The sequence below is a fragment of the Barbus barbus genome, assembly GCF_936440315.1.
Source record: "Barbus barbus genome assembly, chromosome: 21".
Lineage (NCBI taxonomy): Eukaryota > Metazoa > Chordata > Actinopteri > Cypriniformes > Cyprinidae > Barbus > Barbus barbus.
The window spans coordinates 22079783-22096759 of NC_136749.1; the positions used below are offsets into that span (position 1 = coordinate 22079783).

At 36.4% G+C, this 16977-nt stretch overlaps 1 protein-coding gene across 1 annotated transcript in view; it reads left to right on the forward strand.

Annotated features, from left to right (window-relative positions):
* Positions 1-14859, forward strand: part of LOC306887497 (collagen alpha-6(VI) chain-like) — a 62799-nt gene extending 47940 nt beyond the window's left edge. Inside the window, exons 21-40 of the mRNA XM_079445257.1 lie at positions 2457-2510; positions 2597-2632; positions 2706-2768; positions 3057-3119; positions 3231-3293; positions 3383-3445; positions 3635-3685; positions 3828-3863; positions 3989-4051; positions 4132-4194; positions 4274-4309; positions 8095-8131; positions 8431-8924; positions 9286-9382; positions 10490-11158; positions 11406-11514; positions 12318-12442; positions 12629-12799; positions 13728-13775; positions 13903-14859. Coding sequence (XP_079301383.1) covers positions 2457-2510; positions 2597-2632; positions 2706-2768; positions 3057-3119; positions 3231-3293; positions 3383-3445; positions 3635-3685; positions 3828-3863; positions 3989-4051; positions 4132-4194; positions 4274-4309; positions 8095-8131; positions 8431-8924; positions 9286-9382; positions 10490-11158; positions 11406-11514; positions 12318-12442; positions 12629-12799; positions 13728-13775; positions 13903-14075 — 2514 coding nt within the window. The 3' untranslated portion in view covers positions 14076-14859. The remainder of the gene's footprint in view (positions 1-2456; positions 2511-2596; positions 2633-2705; positions 2769-3056; positions 3120-3230; positions 3294-3382; positions 3446-3634; positions 3686-3827; positions 3864-3988; positions 4052-4131; positions 4195-4273; positions 4310-8094; positions 8132-8430; positions 8925-9285; positions 9383-10489; positions 11159-11405; positions 11515-12317; positions 12443-12628; positions 12800-13727; positions 13776-13902) is intronic.
* Positions 14860-16977: the final 2118 nt, after the last annotated feature.

The following is a 16977-nucleotide window of genomic DNA, read 5'->3' on the forward strand; positions in this document are numbered from 1 at the left end:
GAGGCAGTAATTAAAGCAAAAGGAGCCCCTACCAAGTATTGAGTACATATACAGTAAATGAACATGCTTTCCAGAAGGCCAACAATTGACTAATTTTTTTTTATTTTTATTATTGGTTTTATGAAGTATTCTAATTTGTTGAGATTGGTGAATTGGTGGGTTTTTGTTAAATGTGTGCCTAAATCATCACAATTAAAAGAACCAAAGACTTAAACTACTTCAGTCTGTGTGCATTTAATTTATTTAATATACGAGTTTCACAATTTGAGTTGACTTACTGAAATAAATGAACTTTTCCACGACATTCTAATTTATTGATATGCACCAGTATATCAATTCATTAAGTTAATCAATATCACACGAAGAGTGCCGCTTAAAATATCAGCATGGTTACAAATGTGATATTGATTTTATTCAACAGTTCAATAAATTATGTTACTATCAAGAGACTTACGTTTTAGACACCATATTGCCTGTTTTTGCGCTATTTCGACAAGAGAAAATATTCCTAACACAGCCACAGCACTGTTTTGCGTCTCTGCGCAGCATGATGGTGTTTCAATCCTGAATAAATCAATGGTTTAAATGATTCGGTTCAGTCTCAATGACTCGCTTATTAACAGTGACTTGATTCCACCTACTGGCGGTTTCAATTTCACATTTACTGTATCTTTTCATTATTTAAATAATTTCAAATATGTTTAATGTTTCATGTTTAAAATATCAAAACATTATGTATGCATTTCTTACTGCAAGTGAAAAAACAACATCTAAATGCCACTTCAGATGCAACTTCTGCAAAGATTAATTTTATTGATAATGATTTCATTTGTTTAGTAACAGCCTAAATGTATTATATTATTATAATTGACTGATTAAATGTAAAATTTTGACTCAAAAAATGCACACTTTTAGAAAAAAATGGCTTTATAAAAGGTATAAATGCCCATAAAAGGTACAAATCAAACTTTTTTGGAAAAGATTAATTTCTATCACTGCTGTGAACTAACCACACAGAATGTGAAGAATAAAAAACACCAGGAGTCAGCTGTTCACAACAGTCCTTAAGATACCAGCACAATAACACACTCAACAAAATATAATCTAATTATCTTTATCGATAAAATCCCAGAAAATGTTGAGATTATTTTTTTATCAATATTGCACACCTTTAATACTGACACAAAATGATTTGCAACGGTCGCTTTGTCACTTCCAGTGTAGACAGCCTCAAGCTGTTAGTTTATTTTGGTGTTATTTTTTGGCTGGTAGAAGTTATGAATGGCCAGTAACTTAAAAATGTATTAGCCAAATTGGCTGGTGAGTGAAAAAGTTCATTTCAATCCCTGTATATGTATATATATATATATATATATATATATATATATATATATATATATATATATATATATATATATATATACACACAACCCGAATTCTGGAAATGTTAGGACGTTTTTTAAATTTGAATAAAATGACAACTAAAATCGCATGTAATGGCTTTATACTGCAGCCATTACATGCTGTTGTAATGGCTGCAGTATGTGGTTTTGCATTATCCTGCTGAAATACACAAGGCCTTTATTTATTATGTAATGCAACATCGGATTGTTTTGAAACTGGCTGAGTGACACCCTGGGGTTGTGAACTACTAATCTGAATTGAAACTTGTCTGTGGAAACAGGGAGTTTCCGTTTTAGAGCTATTCAAAATGAATGACAAAACTGCTCATATATGAGTTTTGGAAGGCTTTTATTTTGTAATGCAACATCAGATCGTTTTGAAACTGGTTGAGTGACACCCTGGGGTTGTGAACTACTAATCTAAATTAAAAGTGGTGTGTGGAAACAGGGAGTTTTTTGTGGAGACAGGGTTTTTTATATTTTTATAACAATGTGAATTTACAGATACAAAATGGTTATATGCAAGTTGTAAAAGGCTTTATTTTTTTATTTCTCATCAGACAGTTTTTTCAAATATAATGGGTCCATTTATTTATTTGTTCATTCATTCATTCATTATTGACAGAGAAACTGGTTTAATAAATGAATGCCAGAGATCGCGTTTCCTCTGATCTGTTTTAACAAGCTATTACCGTAATGCGTAGTATATGCGCTCAGAGCAAAATAACGTGGCGGCTAGACTGACCGTGTTTTTCAAAGTGGAGGCTGGCCTGATGACGGCAAAAAGTTGGGGTCAAACCTTATCAAATGATTAATTTGCGTTAAAAAAATATTAAGGCGTTACATTTTTTAGATTAATCACATGCGTTAACGCCTTAACATTGACAGCCCTAATATATATATATATATATATATATATATATATATATATATATATATATATATATATATATATATATATATATATATATATATATATATATATATATATGAATGATTTAACAACAAATATCAATCTCTTATTTTTTTATCGTTCTCTCTCTGTGTGAACAGGGTGAACCAGGACCAGATGGTAATCGTGGCCAAATTGGTGATAATAGCAGACCAGTAAATGAATCTTAATCTTTGAAAAGTACAGAAGTATTAACTTATAAGCCTGTTTTCTCTTTTAATATCTTGGTCTTTATTTTCAGGGTCCTGATGGCAGAAGAGGCTCAGCGGGTCTGCTGGTAAAGTATTGTCAAAATAATATTTAAGTCACTTCTAAAATTATACCAAATGGCTTTTTGCTGGTGAATTCAGGGTCCCACTGGGCCTCTAGGAGCACCAGGACTACAAGGACTCCCTGGGGCCACAGGTCCACTGGTAATGTACAAATAGTTCCTATTGCTCTATTTTTTTTTAAATCTATCAATAAATACAGGGTGGACCTAATGATAATCCAAAAAACATGTAGCGTTGCAGCTGATTTGTTTGCCAGTTTGTTAACAGTAAGAAAATATGCAATTGAAGATTAAATTTGTTTTGGAGAGCTATTAATTATTGTGAAATGTATGTAACCCCCATTCAAAATGCATTTGATCTCAAATTGGATTCATGTAAATATTTTCAGTTTGCGCTTGTGATCGAGTCTTACTTTCTGTCTCTGTTCAGGGTGCTCGTGGTCCACCTGGTCCAGTTGGGCAGAAAGGTTATATTGGTCTACCTGGACCTCAGGTGCATGCTGAAAAACAATGAATTAACTATTTTATTTGGTTACTGTTGCCATTAATATCCAGTAAACCATATCCGGCCATCAATGACATTGTGTTGATTTCTTTGACACAGGGACCTCCTGGCTCTCCAGGAAGGCCAGGATCTAAAGGAAGCTCTGGGTCCAGGGGACAGAAGGTCAGCGACTTCTTTTAAAATCATCCTCTTTATTTATAAATGTGAGCTTGTTTAGTACTAAACCTGCTCATCTTGCTTTTGCTTTACAGGGCCAGCCAGGTGATCCTGGAGTCAAGGGAGCTTTCGGACCTCCAGGCCCTAGAGGACCGCCGGTTACTTTATCTTTCTTTTTTATACGCTGCCAAAACTCAGCAATGTCGGGCATTATCCATCATCATTTAGCTAATTCGGAAATGCTGTTTTGTTCTTAAATGTAACAATTCAACATTTTGTCTGATTGTCTTTATTTTACGTTAGACACGGATGCAACCACTGATTGCAGCCTTTATTTCTAATCATAGGGAAAAGATGGTACAGATGGCTATGGATTCCCAGGACCCAAAGGACAGAAGGTTTATAGAGAATTATGTCGCAATAATTTGTTCTCAAATTTCAAATTTGTGTGATGCCACAATATACAGTATGGTATTATTTCACTAAAAACAACATACAGACTTTTATTTATTATTTATTTCTTTAATTTTTTTTTCAAAGGGAGATTCTGGTTTCCCAGGTTATCCAGGACTTCAGGTGAGTTTTGGAAGTAAAAAACTTGGAAGTACAGTAATTATAATGTGGTTGGTTCTAACATAATCACTTGATAGAATAACCAATAATGAGTGAACTGTTTAGTCACTCGCTTTTTTTACATTCAGGGTGATCAGGGTTTCAAAGGAGAAAATGGAGGTGGTGGTCCTAAAGGCAACAGAGGAAGAGCGGTAATAACATTTTAAAGTTTTTTTTTTTTTACTCATTCTATGAGAACCTTAAGAAGACTAAATTGCATGTCTGATAACAGGGCAATGCTGGTAGGCCAGGATCACGTGGAGATCCTGGCAGCGAGGGCGGGACTGGGCACAGGGTATGTTTATTTTCAAATTAGTCACATCGTATGATTATGGGAATTTGAACGGATAAAGAATGTTGTTTTCTTCACATAGGGCCCAAAAGGACCACAAGGAACCAGACCGATTTCTGTAAGTTTCTGATTTTTTTATTACTGCTCTACTGTTTAACATTTAAAATTTTATATATAAAGGAACCTGGAAATAAATTGTTGGATTTTGAAAATAACACTTTAGTTCGCATAATGTTAAAGGGGTCATATGATGCTTTAAAGATCATTATTTTGTGTACTTGGTGTAACAGAATATGTTGACATGCTTTAATGTTCAAAAAACACATTATGTTTCAAATACTGTACATTATTGTAGGTCCTCTATGCCCCGCCTCTCTCAAACGCTTAGTTTTCTAAAAAGTCCCTCCTTCCAACAAGCTCAGTCTGCTCTGATTGGCCAACTGACCCAGTGCATTGTGATTGGCAGAACACTGCAAGCACTCATTGGAAATGTAAAGCCCCTTTCCATAATCGCGAGCTTCAGCTTTCAAAATAAATGTAAAGACAGTTAATAATGTCCTTAGTTTTACCATCAGTTCAAGCCAGAGAGGGGAACAGAGTCGCGTGAGTCGTGACAGACAGACACAGTGATGAAGCTTGTATGTGTTTGCAGTGTGTGACTGTGTCTCCCTCTCTCACACACACACGCAAGCACGCACACACACACACACACACAACGCGTAAAACTCCGCATTTGAACAGTCAATAGCAAATATTTAAACTAATAACAAAACATACTTGCAGTCATTGATTCAGAAGCGCCAGATTGTCAAAGCAAAGTCAGAATTACCTCCTCAGCTAGGTTCACGAAACGGTCGTCCATAAAATGTGTTGTGATAACATCTGGGTTGTGCTGTTCTGTTGTTCTTAATGGTTCTTAAAGGCCCCGGTAGTTGTCACGGTACCAAAATTTCAGCATTCGGGACCGATACCAGTGAAAATCCACGGTTCTCTTTACCAATTTCGGTACCAAAGCAAAACACAAAAACATGCTAATTAAAAAAACATACTATTTTTTATTAATAAAGTCAAACAAAAATAAAATGTACAAAAATCAATGCCATTCTTTATATTTATTTAAAATTGTGTTTCAAGTTTTTTCGGAAGTAATAAGAAAAACAGTATACAAGTTTCACCCAAATTTTATTTCTTTTAATTTATGAAATTTAAAAATTTATTTTGTTAAAATTAAAATTTTGAAGAAATATTGTGTGATTTTTTTCTTTAAAAATAAAGATTTATTATTTTTTTTCAACAGTAGTAATAGTACCACATACATTCTACTAAATAATAGTAATATATTTCTGGCACAATGTCTTTAAGATAAACTTTTATTTTGACGGGTTGCCTTGAATACCTTTACATTTCTGTGTGTGTAGCTATATGATACGACACTGGTTTTACGCGAATGAAACGGTAAAATGCTTGTGAAGTGACTCTCAGAGCAGTTCTGGAGATGTTGTTTATGTATTCATGTTCTCATTGAGATGGCAGATGCTGAAATCACAGCGCGTCAGTGTATGTAGTAAAGAAAAACACGCGTCTGCTCCATTCATTCATACAGAGACAGGCAGAACAACTTTTGCGGCTTAATATTTACAGATACTAGTCCGTGCCGCGATTTGATTTAAGTGTAATGACCTACTTTTGATGAATTCATCCGAACTTTGACAAATTCCGTGACATTCCGTGCTAAACTGTAAATTCCGTTTTTATAACTGGATTCTGAGATTCCGTCAGTGTTTTCTGCATCACGGAAATCATAGGGCCAAGAACCGGGTTGAAAAAAGCTGGTACGCTCACCATCCCTGCTGTCTCAAAAAATTGCCTACACATGTAAGGGGTGCACGGCTGTCTGCGAGCCCTCTTTATGACGAAATGCGGACAGCCGAAGTATACTTTGGCCTTAATGCATCTACTTTCGGAAGGCCAACTAAAGTGCTTTTGGTTTCGCCTAGAAACACACAGCGTCTCCCTGACACAGCTGCATCAAAACTACTGCAGTTACTGAAACCACGCCTTAAGCAAATATTTCCACATCGTGATGTAGACATGTGGGGGCGTGTTTTAATGAGCCGTTTTAGGGGATCGTGGCAGAGTCTTAACTTTGATAAATATATTTTTATACTTCTTTACTTTGATAATATCTCTTTGGTTTTGAGACTTTAGTCTTTAAAACTTCAGGGATCTTATCTATGCACAATCAGCTTGTAACACTCCAAAGAGAAAGCAAAACTTGAAATCGCATCATATGACCTCTTTAAAAAAAACAAAAACCCTAAAATAACAATTTAAAATATTTTATATTTTTTCAATATTATATATATTTACATTTATTTGTGTGATGGCAAAGCTACATTTTTAGCAGCCATTACTCCAATCATCAGTGTCACATGATCCTTCAGAAATAATTCTAATATGCTATTTTGGTACTGAAGAAATATTTCTTAATATTATCAATGTTGAAAACATTTGTACTGCTTAATATTTTTGTGGAAACTGTAATGCATTTTTTCAGGATTCTAAAAGTGGTAATGTAAATGTAATATAACAAATATATTACAAATATAGTATGTTTGCATATTTACTCCACAACAATCAGAATACTGTGTAAATATGAAGTGTCTAAATTTGAAACATTAGTAAATACAATTTCAATTTATTTTTAAAGAACAACTAAACACAACTAGCCATTGACCAGTGTGCTGTACAAAGTAAGTAACCACAAACAGAATTAAAAACAAAGACAAGGTCACAAATAAAACTGCAAGCCACAGGGTAGAGCAAATGCAAATCACAAATAATTAGCCAGATCAAATAAAAACGTTTTTAACCTGGATTTAAAAATGGATAGTGTAGGGGCGGTTCTGATTTCTGTAGGAAGACTATTCCAAAGTCTCGGAGCAGCTACGGCGAGTGCTCAGTCACACCTAGACTTGAGTCTGGTTCTAGGAACCACTAAGAGCCTTAAGTTGGCAGACCTAAGAGCTCTTGCAGGTTGGTGGTCTATCAACAGATCCGAGAGGTAAGAGGGTGCTAAACCATTTAAAGACTTAAAAACCAGAAAGAGCACTTTAAAATTAATCCTGTAGCTCTCAGGTAACCAATGTAACGACTGAAGGACAGGGGTAATATGCCCACGCTTTCAAGCTCCCGTCAGGACTCTAGCAGCCGCATTTTGGACCATCTGAAGGCGGTTTAAGGAGGATCGAATAATCCACAAATAAAGAGAGTTACAATAATCAAGCCTGGTGGTGATAAAAGCATGGATTACTCTTTCAAAGTTAGTAAAAAAAAAGAAAGGACTTCATTTTTACCAGAGTTCCCAAATGACAAAAGCTTGACTTCACAACTTGATTGACTTGTCTATCAAGCTTTAAGGGACTGTCCAAACCACACCCAGAATTTTCACATACGGCTTTACATAAGGTGCCAGAACACCACGATTTAGATTTGGTATACAGTGTGTATCCAAAGGGGTAAACACCACAATCTCTGTTTTACTCTCATTCAGACTTAAAAAAATTTAGAGACATCCATGCTTTAACATCCAAGAGGCAGGCAGCCACCGGGTCTAATCCATTCTTATGTTTCAAAGGAATGTATATCTGAGTGTCATCTGCATAACAATGATAGCTTATACCATACTTCTCAAAGATAGATCCGAGGGGAAGCATATACAAGGAAAATAACATGGGAGCTAGAGTAGAGCCTTGAGGGACCCCACAGGTCAAAAGTACAGAGGAAGAGTGAAATTTGCCAATATTAACTGGGAAACTTCTGTTCATACATAAGTAAAAACATTGAAATAATGTTTAATTTAAAATATATATACATATCTAAATAATATAAATTCTTTCGTAGGACTGTCAACTGATCTCATATGTCAGAGACAACTGTGGTAAGAAGCCTTTATTTATGATTCTTTTTTTTCTTGAAATAGATAATAGCCTTATGATGATGATGACGATGATGATGATGATGATCATGCTTTTTATTGACATCTTTTATGTTTTTTAACAGTTTGCTACAGAGGTAGGTAACTTTTTATGTCATATTTCTAAACCCAAAAATGTTACATTAATTTTATAAACTTAAATTTAAAATTAATTTCATTCATTCATTATTCATCATTCATTCAATTAAAATTAAATTCATTGTTAAATATGGTGTCTTACTCTCGTATATTTGTCTCTCTAGATAACATAAAATGCCCTGCCTACCCTACTGATCTTGTGATTGGCTTGGACATGTCTGAAGATGTGCTTCCTCAAGGATTTGAACGCATGCGTTCTGTAGTTCTTAGTCTGCTGGACAATATCAACATTGCAGAGAGCAGCTGCCCAACTGGGGCTCGGGTGGCTGTGGTCTCCTACAGCTCCAACACCAAATACCTGATCCGCTTCAATGACTATAACCGCAAGAAGCAGCTTATTGAAGCGGTGAATAACATCGCCCTTGAACGCAATTCAAATCAGCGTAACATAGGCGCTGCCATGCGGTTCGTGGGCAGGAATGTCCTGAAGCGTGTGCGAAAGGGCGTCCTGATGAGGAAGATAGCGATCTTCCTCACCGCTGGAGAATCTCAGGATTCCACGTCCCTGACCACAGCCATTCTAGAGTACAAAGCCCTGAACATTAGACTTGGGGTCATCTCACTAAGGAATGCTCCTAATATTAGAAGAGCTTTTGAGGTAAAGTTACTGTAAGCACACTTAAATCTGTATTTTCCTTAACTTTTTATTATTTAAAGGAATAGTTTACGCAAAAATGAACATTCTGTCATCATTTACTCCCCTTCATGTTGTTACAAATATGTATGGCTGACCAAGGGGAAATTTTAAAGTCACACTTTTCTATTACTTTTTAAGTTAGTGAGTTGGTTCTTCAAACCTTTCTGAATGCTGACTGAATTTTTACTTTTGGGTGAATTGTCCCTTTAATTATTAAATCATGATATATGTGCCTAACAGAAGAAGTTTTAATACAAAACACAGTGTTTTAACAGTGTGCAGGCCTATTCATTCTCATTGTGTGATGTTTTGTTGTGTGCAGGCAGATGAAACCCAGAGTTTTATCTTGACTGTGCTGGGTAGATTGCAAGACCAGAATACTACTCTCACTAAGATCCAGAGTTGTGTTATTTGCTTTGGTAAGACCCAGTAATTTCTCTCCATCTCTCTCACACCTAGTGCTAGAAAATAAGGAAGAATCATGATTCATTCTATAGAAGATTATCTAATATTTAACAGTTCTGCATGAAACCACATGAAGATATCATATATCATATCATATCATTATATCATATATGTCATTCAAAGGTTTGGTATCTGTAAGATATTTTTAAAAGAATCTGCTCACCAAGGCATTTATTTAAATTATTGTGAAGTGTTGTTGCAACTGAAAATAACTTAATCCAGTCTTTAGTGTCACATGATCCTTCAGAAATGATTTTAATATGGTGATCTGCTGCTTAAGAAATATTATTATTATTAATTGGTGAAAAACTGGAAAATAGTTTTTCCAGTATTTCCTTGATGAATAAGTTTAAGTTCAGCGTTTATATGAAACAGAAATCTTTTGTAATATTATAAATGTCTTCACTGTCATTATAATTCATGTAATACATCCTTTCCCAATATAATAAGTGTACAGTCTCTCAAACATTGTTCATATTTTCAGTCTGCAAATAAGCTCAGACAATTCAATATGAAATCAAACATTTCTCATCAAATTAATGTGTAAAAGTATTATATACTGATAGGTAGCTAAAAGCATTAAATAATACAAAAAAAATATTTAATAAGTGAAAGTGAAGTGACAAACGGCCAAGTATGGTGACCCATACTCTGAATTGGTGCTCTGCATTTATCCCATCCAAAGTGCACACACACAGCAGTGAACACACACACACCGTAAACACACACCCGGAGCAGTGGGCAGCCATTTATGCTGCGGCGCCCGGGGTTCGGTGCCTTGCTCAAGGGCACCTCAGTCGTGGTATTGAGGGTGGAGAGAGCGCTGGACATTCACTCCCCCCACCTACAATCCCTGCCGGCCTGAGACTCGAACCCACAACCTTTGGATTACGAGTTCGACTCTAACCATTAGGCCACGAATTCCCATAAACATACATGCAAGGAATGGAGCATGTGTAGAACGTTGTAAATGATAGATGTTTGATTTCTGCAGATCTCCCTATGGAGGTCTGTGGTTGTAGTTTATTTGTGATCATATCTGCTCTCTTTTCTCTTCTAAGATCCCTGCAGACCAGCTAGAGAATGTGACGGCACCAACCTGCCATCTGCTCCTCAGGAGTTGAACATAGACTTTGCGGTGATTGTGGACGGCTCCCGTAGCATCCTGTCTGACGAGTATGAGGGTGTGAAGGAGGTACTCGGCGGGGTGCTCGATCAGATCGTTGTGAGCAGTCAACCCAACGGGGCTGACAGACTAGCGAGAGTGGCCGTCTACCAGCAGAGCTCCACGTACAGTGAAGCCCAGTCCGCTGTCAAAGTGATATTCGGCTTCCAGCAGTTCCCAGATCGCAGTTTAATGAAGCGGAGCATCTACCAGGATCTACAGCAAACCGGAGGCTCTTCCCGACTTGATCTTGCGATGGAATACGTCATAATGCAGGGCATCCTCTCCGCTCCTAGGGGTCGCAAGAACAAGATGGTGTTGGTCATCATTGGAGAGGAGATGACATCTCAGGACAGAGCGAAGCTGGACTTTATCTCCAAGGTGGCGAAGTGTGAGGGTGTTGTTCTCTTCACCCTGATGGTGGGTGACCACATCAGCGCCGCTCAGGTGGAGGAGCTTGCCAGCTACCCCTTAGAACAGCACATCATTCACCTGGGCCACTTGAAACATGGAGAACATGAGTATGCACAGCGCTTCATGAGGACGTTCTTCCACATTCTGAGCAGTAAGGAATGCTTTATGCAGATTTGAGGGCTTAAACTTTGGGATAGTTCACCCAGTCAAAATATGCTCACACTGATGACACTCAGAAAGCACAAAAAACACAGTGAAATTCACAGAAATTGCTATGAGGGTGAATAAATGATAGTATTTTCATTTTGAGGTGAATTATCCCTTTAAGGATGGCTTTGCAAAACGTTTTTCATCTTGAGGAGCTTGTGTGTGTTAATATGGTTTATTTGTGATTGCAGAAAATGTGAACTCCTACCCTCATCCGTTACTCCAGCAACAGTGTAGTAATATTCAGCAACGTCCAGGTCAGCGTTTGGACTACAATGCTGCAGAAAGACCTGTATATAGGTATCAGCTGACAAAATCTGATCTGTTGTCATCTAATGTGAAATATCTGTTTGTTTGAGGTCATAGAAATAACACTGAACATTGATTACTGTGTTTATTTATTTAGTTTCATAGTAAGGAGGAAGATGCTTATTTAATAAATAATACTGCAAACCTGTATCAGCAGGTTTATAAATAAATAAATACATATGTTTATTATTTATATATAATTTATTTATAGTGAATGTAATTTACATATAATGCATGTCATTTACATAGAAAGGTGTAGGTTAGTAAAATTCAGGTTAATAAATTTGCAATTAATTTTTTTATGAATGTAATTTACATAATAAGAGGCAGATACTTATTAAGATGCAGCTTAAAACCAGCAAAAGAGTACATTTATTTATATACATAGAAAGGCAGGTTAATAAAATATTAAATGAAATGAAAATAAATAAATAAATAAATGTAATTTACATAGGAGACAAGTGCATATTTAAAATTATGCAGGTTATCTTTTTAAAAAAGAAGGCAGTTTCTTTTTTTACAAAGATGCAGGTTATTAAAATAAACCTGCAATAAATAAATACATTCATACAATATATTGCTTCTTTTGTTCTCATTTGTAAGTTACTTTGGATAAAAGTGTCTGCTAATAGACTAAATGCAAATGTAATTTATTTTATTAATATCCAAATTTATTTATAATTAATTATCAATTATAAGCAATTTAATTTATCATAAATTATACTTCAATTCATTTTGCATAAAAAGTGGTGCAGCTGTGTGTGCCCAGTGTCAAAACAATTGCTATTTCCTAGTGTTCCGGTGCCACCCACTGCATACCCAGATGTAGCGTTGGAAGAGGAAGTGGAGGAGACTGAGGACCAGCAGAACTCAGGCCGTGGAAACTCAGGAGTCAAGTCTCCTATTGACCGCACTGACAGTATGCTCTTAAAAACCTCACATTACAGTGCCTCTAGTGTTAAAACAAATGCAACAAAAAGGACAGAAATTATACTTCACTTTAAACAAAAGCAGTTTTATTTAAACGTTGCTTATATATGTGTGTATAAATTACTTTACAGGATCCTCTGCATGGCTTATCAGTAAATAAGTGTTTTGCTTTCAGATCCGTGTCACCTGAACAGTGACCGTGGCACTATCTGTGGTGAATATGTGCAGCGCTGGTACTATAATGAAGCGGTCGGTACATGCTTACCCTTCTGGTACGGGGGTTGTGACGGAAACATTAACCGTTTTAATTCAGAAAAGGAATGCCTTCAGATCTGTGGCCAACAAAGTAAGTCCTTTGTGCAGTGTCTTATAAATGCTTTGCTATTAAAGTACATATAGCTGAATGTAACCTAACCTTAAAGATGCTTAATTGTTTAACGTCTGTGTCACTAACCGAACCAAACCAAGTTGCAAAAATAACTACTGTAGATTTTTAAAGAAGATGTGAATGGAGCTTTTTTAGTTTAAGCTGGTCCTCCAGCCAGGGCAAACTGAACTTCAGCTTCTGTAGAATAATTTTCATTTTCATTTTTTAATTCATTTTATAATAACAAGTGAGATTTCAATGGTCTTTTTACAGTGGAACTTCAAAATGTCCCCGATTTTCATTTCTGAAATCTGGCCAGTCTTTCAGCCTGAATAGCTGAAAAGTTGCCCAAAATCCCTCTAAATCAATAGCCAACATACCAGTCTGCCAGACCGACGAAGAGCAGCAAAACAGATTAGTCTAGTTCAATGTATTTTTCTGCTGGGTTGCTTGGAAAAGCATGTAGTCCCACCCAAAACTCAAACCATGAACAATTTGCAATTCTAATTTTCAACTCTGTTCTGTTGTAATTATATCACACAAAGCAGGGCTCTAGACTGCGACCAACTATTTTTTGAGAACGTGCGAGTAAAAGTTTGATGTGGTGGCACTTGTACAAATGCATGGTGGCTTTCTAACCTATCCTACAAGCACCCCTGCCTATAAACTATAACTATAAACTATGATAAAAGTTCATCAGCATGCATTGATTAATCAAATGTTGTAGCAAAAAAAATAAAAATAAAAATAAAATAAAATAGCGACCAAATTATGTGCTCGTGCGACCAACTGAGAAAGTTAGTTGCAAAAGTGTGACCAGTGGGAAGAATGAGTCTAGAGCCCTGCAAGGTACTTTGTCTATATAAAATAATTTCTAAAACATTTTTATTCTTTATTAAATCTCCAGATCCTGAAGTAATCCTGCAGGCAAAAGAGGAAATGGCATTAGTGAATGGTGAGAAATGAGCTGTCTCTGTAACTGCTTGTCTGGCTTTTGCTGACTTGGTTAAAAGGATTTGATCTGGCGATTACAGTATCGCCTGAAGTGTTACTGACCAAACTCCTGATGTTTCCACTCACAGATGCGTGCTTCATGAAACAGGATACGGGGCCCTGCAGTCACTATGTATTAAGCTGGCACTATGACATCCAGCAAAATGAATGCATACACTTCTGGTTTGGAGGATGTGGAGGAAACAAAAACAGGTTTACTACGCAGGAGGAATGTGAAGCTCTTTGTGTAAGAGACATTTAACCAGGATCACTTTCCAAATGACACTTTTGAGCAAAGACTTTCTTCACCCTCATATTTAGCAATCATTCTCTCTGAGCTAGAAAATTATATTTGTGCAAGTTCTACAACATAAAACACATAATTATCCGGCACGCCAACACAATAGCAAATAAGTATATTTTTTATGTTTGTGGTACTTTTATGGTCAGTCAGGTATGGAAGCTTTCCTGTTTCCGCTAAGGGAAAAAAGGGTTATTGTGGCTTTTTATCTCACAATTCTTACTTTTTCTCTTGCACTTCTTAGGTTACATCTCAAAATTATGGCTTTTTTTACCTTGAAATCCTGAAAAAAGTGTGCATTTTTTTTAGTTTTTAATCTTGCAAATCAGACTTTTTTTCTCAAAATTGCAAGAATATTTTTTAAAGTCTGATTTGTGAAATAAAAAGTCGCAATTAACTTTTAAAAATTCTTATCAGTTGGCAGAAACCTCTATAAGTCACGTTGGGCCGATAGCCTTGTAGGCAGTGTGAAGACATATAGTGCTGTTGCGCTATGGGCGTCCCGAGTTAATTGACATCCGGTTGGAATCTCTACTGAGCTCGCGCCTGTCAAGAGAGGGAGGTGGGGGTGGGCTTGCATGCCATGTAGGCCATTATTGGACAATTCTTATAAATGACATTTTTTCTGGACCAATCGGAATCTCAGCGCTTGGTTCAGGATCTTGAAACACACTGCCATCTGTGTTCGCGCCTGTCAAGAGACACCTGACCTAATGTGGAAACTCTGATGGAAATTGAATTCAAGGTAAATCAGTCTTTTTGGAGCTAGGGGTGTGCGATATGACGATTTTTGATCGTGGACGATAAAAATGTCTCCACGATCTGCTTTTGAAGAAATATCGTAGTATCGTGCTACAGAACACATTATATCAAATACAGTTCTGGTCTCCGTCTCTATATACTGTACAACACGACATACAGCAGTAGAATTACTCTGACAGGACACTGCACTTATTCGCGATCGCAAAAGTACATTATTTGCACACAAGCCTTGCTGGTTAAATGTTTAATTCGCGCGCTGGTCTGACGTGCGCTTTTTCTGAGCGCATACACCTGAAGCACGCGCACTAAAACGCCTGTCTAACAGCGCGAGCGCCTGATTACTCAACTAAGTTATATTTTGCGCTAATACTGTCAAAACACACAAGGTTTACATACAGACTGAGTTGGTTATCTCTAAAATGAAAGTAAATAGTTAAGAGAGAAACTGATGCGTGCCTGTATATTAGATGCGTGCAGCTCTTAAAGGGACAGGACACTAAACATGCTGTCGACTGTCATTAAAGGGATAGTTCACCCTAAAATTTAATTTCTGTCATTATTTACTCTCTCACATGTTGTCCCAAACCTCTATTAATTTCTTGTGCTGAACCCAAAATAAGGTATTTTGAAGAATGAGGGTAACCAAACAGTTGCTGGTCTACATTGACTTTGATAGCAAGAAAGAAAAATCCTATGGAAGTCACTGAGGACCAGCAACTGTTTGGTTTTCCACCTTCTTCAAAATAGCATTTATGTTCAGCAGAAGAAAGAAACTCATTCATGTTTAAAACAACTTTTGAGTAAATGATGGTATAAAAATAAAACATTATGACAGAATTGACAGACAGATGACAGAATATTTATTTTTGGGGGAAATATTCATTTAACGTTAACAAAACAACAAAACACAAAGAGAAAAATCACTCACTATTCTTGACTGAAAAACTTTAATACAGTTGCTTTAGGAATCAGTCTATGTAGTGTTTTATTTTTATATTTGTTCATTCAATTTCATTGAATGCTCCTGCTAAATACACCTATTGTACCTGAAAATAAAGCACTGTTTTTATTATTTGTATATTATGTGTATTTGTAATGTGTATCTTTGTTCTTATTTTTTAATAAGAAAGATAAAATAATGAAAAAGATTTTTTATCTTCACCCACTTTGGCCTAAATATCTGCCATGCATCTTTGTCTTTCTAGTTTGGCTGTAATGCTCAGACAACTTGTAAAACCAAAATAGTAAAACATGACAAAGAATCGTGATAAAATCGTGAATCGTGATATTTCTAAAAAAAACCGTGATATATTTTTCCCATATCGCCCACCCCAATTTGGAGCTAAACAACAGCTATTTGTTTGCTTAAGTCAAATAACGTCAGCTAAGTTAGCGTTTTTTTTTCATACAGTTAGCCTATGCTTCGAGCAAAATGCTTAATAGCAAGCAATACAAGCGGATCCAATGCTGGAATTTCCGTTAGCAAGATAGCAAATTTTCTAGCCATCTAACATTGTTAGCTAGTTGTAATGTTAATTCCTGCATTGTCTGACCGTCTTGCTAACTAAAGTTCACCATTTAGCTTGCTACGTAAGTATATAGTATTTCAGATAGCCAACTTAGGTTGCAACCTTATCATTAGCCCCTAACTTAAGCCAGGTGCTCTGCCCTGCGTTCTGGCTACTATTCCAATTCTGAGCTACCCTGATTAACGACAAATTATGGAGGTTGTCGTGTGCGCAGCAGTCATTCAAGTCAGCTGGATGTAGCCCTACTTTGAAAGCGTTTTTGATGTGTTGATGTGGGTAGATGTGACTGTTTAGACAACAGCTGATGCGAGAGTAATACAGTGTAACAAAGCAATTTGACGTCTTGTTGCATGGGATGCGGCGCATTACTTGTAAACAACAATGTCTATTTAGAATCTGGCGAACGTGCAAGGCTAATGCGTTCACAGTGTCGGCGTCGCCCATTCTGCAACCCCCCCCCAACCCCAACACTGTCACCTTTTTTTCTCTGATGAGTTTGCAGGTCTGTAAAATTTATGCATTTTTTAATCTTTAAAAATTGTGAAAACTGGTCTCAACCTATTTTACTTCTG